The sequence below is a fragment of the Miscanthus floridulus genome, chromosome 15 (assembly GCF_019320115.1).
Source record: "Miscanthus floridulus cultivar M001 chromosome 15, ASM1932011v1, whole genome shotgun sequence".
Taxonomy (NCBI): domain Eukaryota; kingdom Viridiplantae; phylum Streptophyta; class Magnoliopsida; order Poales; family Poaceae; genus Miscanthus; species Miscanthus floridulus.
The window spans coordinates 71,100,955-71,113,531 of NC_089594.1; the positions used below are offsets into that span (position 1 = coordinate 71,100,955).

A 12,577-nucleotide genomic window follows, 5' to 3' on the forward strand; every position below is an offset into this window, starting at 1 on the left:
CCATTCAAAGGCCTCCGTTAATGCGCAGACGACGGTGGCGGGCGCTTTGCCCACCTTGGTTAATCAATCACAAATAACAAAAAAACAAAAGCCCGTTGACGAGCCCACCGAGCCCATCCACAGGCCTGACGAGCCCATCCACGTGGTGCTACTGCTCGCTGGACCGCGCGCTCCATCGGGATTCAACCGCTCGCCGCTGGATCTGGCTTTCTGCGGCCGTATCCGGCATTGAGCCGCCCGGATCCGGCCTCCATCGTCGGGATCCGGCCGCACGCCGCCAGATCGGGCCGACCTCCACCGCACGCTGCCACATCCATGTCGATCCGCCACCAGAGCTCGTGGAGCCCGCCTCAAAACGCCGGATCCGGCCGCACGTCGCCACATCCACGTCGATCCGCTCGATCTTCCGTGGGAGCTCGTGTCGCCCGCCTCAAACCACCGAAGTGCGCGGCGCCCGCCTCCGGGCGCGTGACTCCCACCGCTGGAGCTCGGGCGACGCCCACTGCAGAGCCCCCGCCGTTGGAGCTCAGAGGGAGAGGGAAAGGGAGGAGGGGCGCCACTGGAGCTCGGAGGGAGAGGGACGAGGGGCACCGCTTGGACTCGGTCTCGGAGGGAGGAGTTCTCGGTCGCGAGGACAGACGCAACTCGATTGGTTCAATGGCGTGAGAAAGTGAAGTGAATGAGAAACCCTAAGTCTCTATATTTATACTCGAAATGGCTATCCGGCCTCGACTGGGTCTGTTGGGCCTCAGCCTTTTTAGAGGCGGGCCTTATAGTGTGTCCGTCTCTGAAAATTTATTTATGGAGGCGGACGTCTTTAGATAACCGCCTCCGAAAATAGACCATTTTTGGAGGCGGTTGTCTTTAAATGTCTGTCTCCGTAAATCAATTTTAGGAAATAGTTATTTTTTTATCGCCTCTATTAATCAATTTTACGAGGCGGGTTGACCGCCTCCGTAAGAGAAAACGACCGCCTCCACTAATCGTCCGGTATTTTTGGAGGCGGTTGGATTTTGTGACCGCCTTGGTTATTGTTTGGGCACTACCTCGCAAAATCATTTGTGTAGTAGTGGCAGCGATAGGTGCAGGGGGCGAGGAGGACGGGGGCAGGGGATGGCTGTGCGATCGTCCATCCGGACGCGAGGAGCGGTGGGTGCAAGTCGTCAGCGATCCCCACGGGCACGGCCCTCTAGGTGGGCACGTGAAAAATAGGCAGGGGGCATCGAATCGGCCCGGTCCACGATACCATCCGACGGATCAATATACGTCCAGGTGCCAGCAGTTGCGAAAAAGGATTCTGAGTTGATGGAAGATTCGAGTATCCGCTACATGGACTGCCACTAAAATCCAGAAACAGTGACAACGGTAATGTTTATCTAAACGTAATCACACCGTTACTCCAGCTCCCATCGTCGGCCTCTCCGCGCTGGCTGCATCACAGAATTATCCCGGTCGATGTGTTGTTAATAAGGAATTAAGGATATCACACGTTTCAAATCAAGTGCAATTTCGTATTCCCTGGGATCTTTACATTTAACGAGAGTATCGACGTGTTGCCATTTTCAAATACTAATCATGTGTTATTGTGGAGTGTGCTGCTTTCAGTTTTTGCTGTTTTTTTTTCTTTTTTTGTCCTTTTCAGTAGTAGTTTGTCGTAGTTGGTTTTTTCTCAGGAGAGAGCGGCCTGTCCGGCAGCCAAAAAGCTGTTGCGTGATGTAAATTTTGTATGGTTTTTTTATTTGCATCGTCTGATAAAATTTGCGGCCAAACTTTTACCGTCTTTTAAAAAAAATCATGCGTTATGGTTTGTTCGTCACCACATATGCTAGTACAATTAAAAAGAACAGATATGCTAGTACAATTAAAAAGAACAGGAAACATGCAAATCAATCTCTTCCACACACCTGCGTTCTTCCTTTGCATGCCAAGAGACGATGGCCGAACTCCTCACGCAAGGCTGACGTCTCCAAACCAGCGCTGCCGCCGTCCTCTCCCACGAAACCTCTTCGGTCTCCCTCCTCTCTCCTAACCGGCAATCTTGCCGTCGACAGAGGAGCGAGCACCAAATTCCTTTTACCTTCGTAGTTTTAGATTAGGTTTGTAAATCTATATTGATCTAAGGTATGGTTCTGGTGTTATGAACGAGGTGGTGGCAACGATGGTATTTTGGAATAATGTCTCTCTGTACCTTGATGACATTTGATCTGGCATCGACGAAGGACCAGTGAGAGTTTGGTCTGTTAGATCTGTTGATCTTCTTTAGATCTTGACAGTTGGTGTACTTATCAGATGAAGCAGTTGATCGGCTTTCGATGCGGCGATCTCAACCTCTTCTTTTGGTTTGTTCTACCGCAAGGTTCAGAATCTTCAACACTCTATTTTGATGGTAAAGGATTGCAAGCCCGTGTTCTTTGAAGGATTCCTCCAGCCGATGTTCTTTCAGTGGATACTAGATCTCGTTGTCAGCAGCGAGTGAATTTTGCTGTCTTTAAAGCCATGTTTGACGAACATCTCTACAGGTGGATCTTTTCTTCGCTGGCTTCGCAATGCGGTCTTCGAGCTCCGACAAGCGGTGAACGTCTAAAAGAAGGAAACGATCGATTTGATCTTCGATGTACTCTTATCTTTTAGAGGTCGTTTTGTGTCTTTTTTTCCATCATTTGTACTAACCTTTGTTTTTCCTGAGCTATATCAAATTTGAAACACTCTTTTTAGTGTTTTTACCAAAAAAAACGGAATTCTAAGTTGAATGGAAGTACGGAGTATCATGTATCCACATTCCACGACATGACGTCAATACGGGTACTGCCACCACCCACCGAAACCCACAAACATCAACATCCACAATTTGTTTGTAGTATTATCTAATTTATATATTACCTATGGTCCCCTTCGCTTCGTTGAAAAAATAAATTAAAATATTGTTCTGACTGATTTGTTATGAGAGAAAAACATTGTTTCGGTTAAAAAATAAGTTGAAAAAGACGGATCAAAAGAGACACATAGTCGGTGGTCGCACCATCAGGCACGTGAAGACTTACACTCACCGACGTGTGGGCCACCACCAGGTCGTCTCCACTCACTTCCTTTTTCCGTTCCCAGTTGCAACTTTAACGTGCCGCTTGCTGCAGCGCAGAATCCCCCCAAGTCGCCGGACCAGATGTGCGGCCCCACCTGTCATCCACCAAACAAACTCCCATAATATCTCTCCCAGCAACCCATCCTCTCTACCCCAACCAATCAAGAACACCACAAACTCGCTGACTTGTCAATTCCTCTCTGTGTGTGCGCGCGCGCGCGTGGCGCCGGCCGCGGCGGCCGTTGACCCGATGATCGGCGAGGCGGCCGTCGATCCCCCGGCGCCGCGGCCGCGGCAGCTGACGGTGCTGCCCCTCATCGCGCTCATCTTCTACGACGTCTCGGGGGGCCCCTTCGGCATCGAGGACTCGGTCCGCGCGGGCGGCGGCGCGCTGCTCCCGATCCTCGGCTTCCTGATCCTCCCGGTCCTATGGTCGCTCCCGGAGGCGCTAGTCACCGCCGAGCTCGCCTCCGCGTTCCCCACCAACGCAGGGTATGTGGCCTGGGTGTCCGCCGCCTTCGGCCCCGCCGCGGCGTTCCTCGTCGGGTTCTCCAAGTGGGCTTCCGGGACGCTCGACAACGCGCTCTACCCGGTGCTCTTCCTCGACTACCTCCGCTCCGGCGGCGGGGTCGCGCTGCCGCCGGCGGTCCGCTCGCTGGCGGTGCTCGCGCTCACGGCCGCGCTCACCTACCTCAACTACCGGGGGCTCCACATCGTCGGCCTCTCGGCGCTGGCGCTCACCGCGTTCTCGCTCTCCCCGTTCCTCGCGCTCACCGTGCTCGCCGCCCCCCAGATCCGCCCGTCCCGCTGGCTCGCCATCGACGCCCGGGCCGTCGACCTCAGGGGCTACTTCAACTCCATGTTCTGGAACCTTAACTTCTGGGACAAGGCCAGCACGCTCGCCGGCGAGGTCGAGGAGCCCAGGAAGACGTTCCCCAAGGCGGTGTTCGGCGCCGTCGGGCTCGTCGTCGGCGCGTACCTCATTCCGCTGCTGGCTGGTACCGGCGCGCTGCCGTCGGAGACGGCGGCCGAGTGGACTGATGGCTTCTTCTCCGAGGTCGGGCAGCGGATCGGCGGGCCGTGGCTGCGCGTGTGGATCCAGGCCGCCGCCGCCATGTCCAACATGGGGCTCTTCGAGGCCGAGATGAGCAGCGACTCCTTCCAGCTACTCGGCATGGCCGAGATGGGCATGATCCCTGCAATCTTTGCCCGCAGGTGAAATATCCGTCCCGTGCAAAAATAGAACTCGTAACATCGGTCATTTATAGATTTGACATTGGATCCATATTTATCGATATAGATGGATCCACTTGTCATCCAAGAGTGTTATCGTAGTCGAGGAGTCCATCTTTTAAGTGTCGTTCTTACCATTTTTTCTCACCGAAATGAAAAATAAATTCGATCTTTTAGCAAAATGTGAAGCTTACAAGTTACAATCGAACGAAAAACTGAATCTCTTTGTGAATTGACGCTGATGAACGCAGGTCGAGGTACGGAACGCCGACGTTCAGCATCCTGTGCTCGGCGACGGGGGTTGTGATCCTCTCCTTCATGAGCTTCCAGGAGATCATCGAGTTCCTCAACTTCCTCTACGGGCTCGGGATGCTGGCCGTGTTCGCGGCATTCGTGAAGCTGCGCGTCAAGAACCCGGACCTGACGAGGCCATACCGGATCCCCGTCGGCACCGCGGGGGCCGCCGTCATGTGCGCCCCGCCCGTCGTGCTCATCACCACCGTCATGTGCCTCGCGTCGGCCAGGACCGTCCTCATCAACGCCGTCGTGATCGTCGCCGGTGTCGCGCTGTACTACGTTGTGGAGCGCGCCAAGAGGCACGCATGGGCCGAGTTCTTGGCGCCCGTGCCTCCAGCTGAGAGCTCCCATGGACCAGCTACGGCGCCTGACGCCTCCGACGTTGAGGATATCCGCGCGGGATTGCTCGCCGACGAAACGGAAGACGAACAAGGCAGCAAGGTCGAGTAGCGCGTGTGAAGATTCGTACATGAACCAGTTTGCCGTTCGGTGTACAGTAATTCCACTGAATACATGGTGAATTCTGAATTCAGAGGAGGAGCTTAGGTCATCGTGTTCACCAGAAAATTCAGAACGGCAGACCAGTGAGTACAGAAGTCAACATCATGCGACAAAACCTAAAATACAAGACCCATTCAACGTTTGGGGTAGCGATACAGTCAAAAGATTCAATACCCATTCGACGTCCTCTCCAACAACAGGACCCAAAAGAGAATTCTTTCTGCAAATGGGTTTCGAGGAGAGAGGATACTCATATTTAGGTGGTGGCTCTCAGACAACCTAAAATGGGTTTTTTTGTATAGATACTCTGTTAGAGGCTGATTTTGGATCTTCTGATATCCATTTTGGATTTGAGTGCCCATATAAATCACCTATTGAAGACGGTCTGAAAGGGAGAACAGATCTCAAGTTGTCAAAGTAGTTTTTGTTTTGACTTTTGAAGTGTAGTGTAATGCAGGTGAGGTGCCGGTTTGAGAAGAAGGGCATGTTTGGAACGCAGGAATTTTACAGGAATCACACAGGAATTTCATAGGAATCAGTTCAATTTCACAGGAAAAACACAAGAATAGAGAAAAATTACCGCATTCTAAACAGGCCCGAAAGCTGTATTTTTCCAGCAAAGGACACATAGGTTGTACTGTACTTGAGTCAACTTCATACTTCAGTAAAGTGACCAACCCAGAAAATTTGTATCGTAATTCGTAACTATGTAGAAATGTGATCATTTGATTATGTGGATTGTTCATCTGAATAACAGAGTATCATTTGACTTCGCATGGCTGTTTCCTGCCGGTGCCAGATTACCGCAACTTGGATTCTGCACATCAGGTGTTGTTCTGAAGCTTTTTTTTCCTCGAATACGCAAAAGATTTACGTATCATTGTATTAAGGAGAAGAGTTTAAACAAACATACAACACGCATCTATCGGGCGTCGAAGAATGTCGACCTAATACAGCCGAAGCTAGACCATCGTAGCAAAAGACCTCTTATTTCGATATTACATAAAAGGAAACAACCATTATCGACGCAGCTTGTGACCTAGGAGGTGGCCTTGCGTCTTCGCGACTGCATAGACGAGGCCTTTCCAATGGCCGGGAAGAGCTCGTCCAGCGCTTCGGCTTTGGACGCAGTCAGGTTGTCGTCGAAGAGCTTGTCAAAGGCCTCCAGCTTTGAAGCGGATGACGCTGATGGACCTTTGGTGTAGCCCATACGCTGCATGATCAACACCTCACCTCGCTTGGAAGCTGGCACTCAGGAGATGCTCTAAGCCGCCAACCGCCTGCTCCTCCACGGCAGTACCGGCTTAGCAAGAGGCTGCTTGGAAGGCTCACGAATCAGCGGAGAGTCCCTCATATGTGTGACGTTGTTGATGAAGCTGTCGAGGCGGCGTTTGGCGGAGCCGTCGTTGTCCATAGCCTAGTGGGTAACCCCCGGTGGTGAACTGGGAGGGTCAGCATCCACCGTTAGGTTGATCGTGTGTCTTCGGCGAGTCCACTGCCCACTGAATGAGGCGCGGGGGTGGTGTTCGCAGCTCACAGGAGACCACCGCCGGGTCCACATCCTCTAGCTTGGGGGTCGTCGCCGTCGGGGCCTCATCCTGTCGCTGGTGGGGCGGCGAAGGTGATGGGAGGCGTTCAAGGAAAGGCCACGCGATGATCCGACTGTCAACGACGAGCGAGGCTGCGAACTCCTCAACCATCGGGTCCTCCGAGATATCGCGATCATGCGTGGCGCGCCGGGTACAACGTGAGCGTCAATGGGTCGGGCTCAACGATTCCCGTCTCGTTGGTCAGCCCACCGTGCCTTGCCTGAGCTCCAGCAGCGACCGAGGTGAAGTCCGGTGCCACTTGGGCAGCCCCTGTCAACTGCCCGTGACTGTCGGTGGCGACACTAGTTGCCGTAGCGGTGTCATCCCCTCTCGGTCGGCACTGACGTCTTCGCCATCTGCGCCCACCGCCGCCGCGCGTAGTCGCACCTGCCACAGCTGCAGCCGCACCCGTCACAGCTCCAGTCGTGCTCTTGAGCGATGGGCAGTGGACTCTGAAAAGATTAGGACGGTGATCAGGCTGGCATTCCTTCCAGGGGCGAAGCCAGGAGAAATAGTTGCCGGGGTCAGTACTCACAGTACCAGGAGTGAAGCTACATTGAGCTTGCCTGATGCCAATGCACCACGGAAAGGGGAAAAATTCCACTAACTAGACAAACTTTCACCATGTATTTCTACCAAATTATGTAGGAGTATGTCCTCTTAGTAGTGTACCTCCATAAATTTATAGTGGGCTTCGCCTAGCAGTATTAATTGCTGATTTATAGACCCCAATAATATACTACCATGCATAACTTGACATTAATAAAATAACAACAACATATTATGACAAAATAAGGTTTCGCAACAGTAGTTACCTCTTACATTTTCTCTCTACGACTATGATCCTTCATCTTATGAAAGCGAATTATCACATGTTTCATTGGAATTGTGGTTAAAAAAACTAAAGCAGATAGCAACTATGCCTATAATGTAAAAGTTGATAGAATTTACTGGAACCTCTAAGTGCAGATTAGTGGGTAAATTGTTTAACTTAGATAGGCTTTGTGATATACATCGCCACATGCAGTCGCTGCCATGGCGCCGCCGATACTGTGGTCGCGACGTGTCGGAGTAGGAGAAGACGTGCAGTCGCTCGCTAGGTCGTCGACTGTAGCGGCAGTGTAGGCGCAGACCAGTGGCGACGGTGAAGACGGTGTGGTCTTCCTGTCGCTTACAGCGCGCCCTTCTAGATCGGACTAGGGCTAGGAACTTCGGTGAAACGCTGGCGGCTGCTAGAAACCTCTTGTCTTGTGCCCCAGCCCTTCACCGTCCTTTTATGGCGCTGCGTGACGAGGGCTCATCAGCTAGGAGAACCGGCTGAGCACCTCCGATCAGGGCACGGATCAAAGGCCCAATTGACCATTGGGTCAACTGGTGAAGATCATCCTAATAGAAGTCACTACTAGATCAATACCTGGCACCTTGCTGAATGGAATGAAAGAGAACGTTCTTCACTTCATTGCTTGAACGCAAGTTACATACTTCTTTCTGAGAATCTGATTTCAGATTGTATAGCTGGAAAAAAATAAAAACCCTAAGACCTCAATGTTCAGACGATCATTAATTTAATTACAAATTGCATAATTTGGTATTTTCTGTGTGGGTACCTGTACGGCTGTACCTCATCTAGATTGAGAGTAGACAGCAGGAGAACACAAGATCGTCAGATTGAGAACGAACTGAGCCATGAGGAGCGGCTGCTGAGCGCCGGCCGCCGGGCAGGGGCGACGCCTACCAGGAAGATTTGGGATGCGTCGGGTACAAAGCTAAGCGACGTTCGGCCTTCTGGGCTATCAAGTACTCTCCGTATCTGCAGCATGTTAGCATTCACCGACTCACGTATGTGGAGTTGTGGGCGTATGGGATTGATGGATCATGGGCTGAGCAGAAGCAGATCGATGGCTTTGGACAGTTGTTGTTGGGCTGCCACCTGCCGGGCCATTGGGGTCTCACGTAAATTTTGCTAGGTCCAAGCCAGTCAAAATTACTCTGTATAAGGTGAAACGGCAAAGTCGTCGGTGTCGCCAGACCCGACGTGTGAACCTAGCTTCGCCACCGATTCCTTCGTGTGTTTTTTAAGTGCACTTTACCGACGATATGCTAAAACAATAGACTGCACGGCTGCTTTCTGTTTAACAAACTGGCACGCAGTGTTTTCCTAAACGCTAAACGGTAAACAGTCGGTCACCTACCGTTTAGCCATTATTCGGGCAAAATGTCCCATTAAACGGACTAAACGGCCAATTAAACAGGATAAACGGGTGATTAAACGGAAATGATGCACCACCGTGTAGCGTTTACACGGTGTTTAAATGGGCTAAATAACCGTTTAGGTGAACAGTGCTGGCACGAGACCATACCCATTCCATAGATTAGAGAAGGGTTTGGCACGGAGATTAAAAAAACATAAACAGAGCACGACTTGTTGGTACCTACTAAGTACTGAACCAATCCGTTTCCATCAATTGCCCAATCCGGTTTCATTACTGAACGTCTGAACCAATCTTGTTCCATTACCGAACCAATCCGCTTACATCAATTGGTCAGTCCGGTTTCATTACTGAACGTCTGAACCAATCATGTTCCATTACTGAACCAATCCGGTTCCATCAATTGGGCAATCCTGTTCCTTCAATTGGCCATGTCACAGTCACCCCCTTCATAAAACAGACCACGTGACTGAACCAGCAATTTTCATCGCAAGGAGCAGCATCACTGATCCGAAGAAGGGGCGGACTACTTTCACACTCGACGAACCGAGACCGAATTGTGATGCAAATGAATGCATGCCACATACTACAGTCTGTTTGTTTACAAACACAGTAAGGCTCCGTTTAGATCCAAAAATTTTTTGGATTTTGGCTCACTGTAGCATTTCGTTTGTATTTGGTAATTAGTGTCTAATTATGGACTAATTAGGTTCAAAAGTTTCGTCTCGCGATTTCTCGACCAACTGTGTAATTAGTTTTTTTTTTCCATCTACATTTAGTACTCCATGCATGTGCCACAAGATTCGATGTGACGGGTACTGCGCAAAAAATTTTGGAATCTAAACAGGCCCTAATTAACAAAGTTTACATTACACAAAGTGTAGTTCCCGAATAATAATGGGGGAAAAGTCAAGATTCCACAACCATCACTAGGTTTTCTGTAGAGAGTGCTGCCAGACTAATAGTATTTAGTTTTTACTTATCCACATAGTCGCTCATAGATCTACTTTTTAAAGAAAAATAACAGGCCAACCAAGAGTACTCTGCCAACAAATCAAAATGACTTATAATTTAGGATCGAGGAAAACTTTATTAATTTCAACTAAGTTTATAGAAAATATTGTTAATATATATGACTCTAATAAGTAAATACTCCTTTAATTCTAAATTATAAGACGTTTTAGTCTTTCTAGATACATTACTTTACCATGTGTATAGACATGGTGTGCATATCAAAATATACATGTCTAGAAAAAAATTAAAAACTCTTATAATTTGGAAAATAGAGGGAGTACATTATCCAATTGTTTTCGGAAAAAGTAAAGTTTATTTCGATCTCTATCTAAGTTTTACACTTAATAAAACTTAATTTGATATTATTTAATTTTATAAATTATAGTACTTTGTACTGTTTGGCTTGGAGTAAGAGGTGTTATAGTTCATGAAAGATGAAACAGTGTTAGGTGATCATTCTTCTTCCTTGTGAAACTCGGTAATTTTTCTTGTATAAAAAGCAATGTTGGAGTGACTGGTCGTTTGCCTCATTAAGGGGTGTTTGGTTCTTTAGTCGCTCCTAAAATTTATGTCACGTCGAATATTTAGATACTAATAAGAAGCATTAAATATAGATTAATTATAAAACCAATTACATAGATGGAGGTTAATTTGCGAGACAAAATTTTAAGCCTAATTAATCCGCCATTAGCACATGTTACTGTAGCACCACGTTGTCAGATCGTGGACTAATTAGGCTTAAAAGATTCGTCTCATAAATTAGTCACAAGTTGTGCAATTAGTTTCGTAATTAATCTATATTTAATACTCCATGCATATATCTAAACATTCAATGTGATATGAATTTTAGGAGCTCATGTAAAACCAAACATGCCCTAAGCCTACCACACTGGCATTCTCGTTGGCCAGAAAGAGAAGAAAAATTGGTGCACGTAGACACTGTAGCTTCGTTGCGTGCACGACTATAATGCACGTTGCAGAAATTTGCATAGGGCGAACCGTGGAAGGATTAACCGATTAAGAGCTGCAAACACACGTTGATGACTTAATTAACATAGTTTCCATGAACAGTAGTTCAGACACTGAATTTTTTTATGAGTTTTATCTATATTCAATAGGTTACTACATAAATATTTTTAGTAATATGACAATGATTTTAAAAGCAGAGAGAAGAAATGGGTTCTTTTAGCACAATTATCAACTGTATATAAATCATGAAATTAGATGTCTACAAAATAATAGAAAGAAACTATATATTAAGAATGAATATTTAATCTATACTTTTTATGTTATATGATATATAAAACAATATCAATTCTTCATTGAGAATGGTTAATGCGCTACTGTAATAGCCTAAGCCCGATCCCTCTAGTTTTTGCTAGTTTTAAAAATCTAGCTTTTGAAAACTTGGTGGATCAAACAGGCTCGTTTTTCTACCGGTTTTTAATAGATTCTTGAAAATCAGGAAGCTGTTGATATCCAACTTTTATCGGTTTTTTTTGACTCATAGAGCTGTAAATGAAGTCAGATTCTTAAAAACCGGGGATCCAAACACCCCACCAATTTTTATTTAGAATCTAGATTTTAGAAACTAAGGGGTGTTTAGTTCGCGAAATGAAAATATTTGGATGTCACATCTGATGTTTCGGAGATGTCGGAAGGGGTTTTCGGATACTAATAAAAAAAACTAATTACATAGCTCGTCTGGAAACTGCGAGACGAATTTATTAAGCCTAATTAATCTATCATTAGCGCATGGTAGTTACTGTAGCACTTATGGCTAATTATGGACTAATTAGTCTTAAAACATTCATCTCGCGATTTCCAACCAAACTGTGCAATTAGTTTTTTCGTATATATTTAATACTTCATGCATGTGCCGCAAGATTCGATGTGATAGTTTGGGGTGAAATTTTTTGAAAACTAAACCAGGCCTAATAAAGGCAAAAACCGATTTTAAGATTCTGAAACTAATCAAACAGGACATAAAACGGCAGGTGCGGACGTGCCAAGTTGACAGTTAATATGTTCGCTTGTTGGTTTTAGTCAGGACTTATCAGCTAGCTAATTGGTTTTGTTCGGCTTACCCCATATTTGGCTTATTCGACTTTTTTTTCAGCCGAAATAGTATTTTTCTCTCACAACAATTTAACCGAAACAGTATTTTTCGGTCAGTTTCAGCCAAAATTCTGCTAGCCGAACAAAGCCAGTATTTCCTCTCACAACGAACCAACGCCGATCAGACTTATCAGTCCATAGACCAACCAGCCTCTAGGCTGAGGCCTTGTTTAGATTGCAAGTTTTTTCACTCTCTCTCCATCACATCAAATCTTTGGACATATGCATGAAGTATTAAATATAAACAAAAAAAAATAATTAATTATACAGTTTGATTGTAAATTATGAGACGAATTTTTTGAGCCTAGTTAGACCATAATTAGATAATAATTATCAAATACAAACGAAAGTGCTATAGTACCAAATACTGGTTGCTAACCCCAGTCTAAACAAGGCGTGAGTAGCACTATGCGAGAACAACTCCCAGTTCGCTACACGCTTACCGAACCTGACGTTCGGGACCCACCAGCCAGTGAGACATTAACCCGACACAAGGACAGGTTATTGGTCACGCGCCCCGTCACCCATTTCCTCGT

General features: G+C 47.3%; 1 protein-coding gene across 1 annotated transcript; it reads left to right on the forward strand.

Moving 5' to 3' along the window:
* The first annotated feature begins 3,235 nt into the window (after window positions 1–3,235).
* Window positions 3,236–5,886, forward strand: LOC136507967 (probable polyamine transporter At3g19553). Its single transcript, XM_066502556.1, has 2 exons — window positions 3,236–4,294; window positions 4,564–5,886. The coding sequence occupies exons 1-2, from the start codon at window positions 3,330–3,332 to the stop codon at window positions 5,057–5,059; spliced, it is 1,461 nt and encodes a 486-aa protein (XP_066358653.1). The 5' UTR covers window positions 3,236–3,329; the 3' UTR covers window positions 5,060–5,886.
* The last annotated feature ends 6,691 nt before the right edge of the window (window positions 5,887–12,577 follow it).

Coding starts and splice junctions, on each gene's coding strand:
- LOC136507967 (XM_066502556.1), top strand. CDS start 3,330: ATGATCGGCGAGGCGGCCGTCGATCCCCCGGCGCCGCGGCCGCGGCAG. Junction 4,295..4,563: donor CCTGCAATCTTTGCCCGCAG/GTGAAATATCCG, acceptor TGATGAACGCAG/GTCGAGGTACGGAACGCCGA.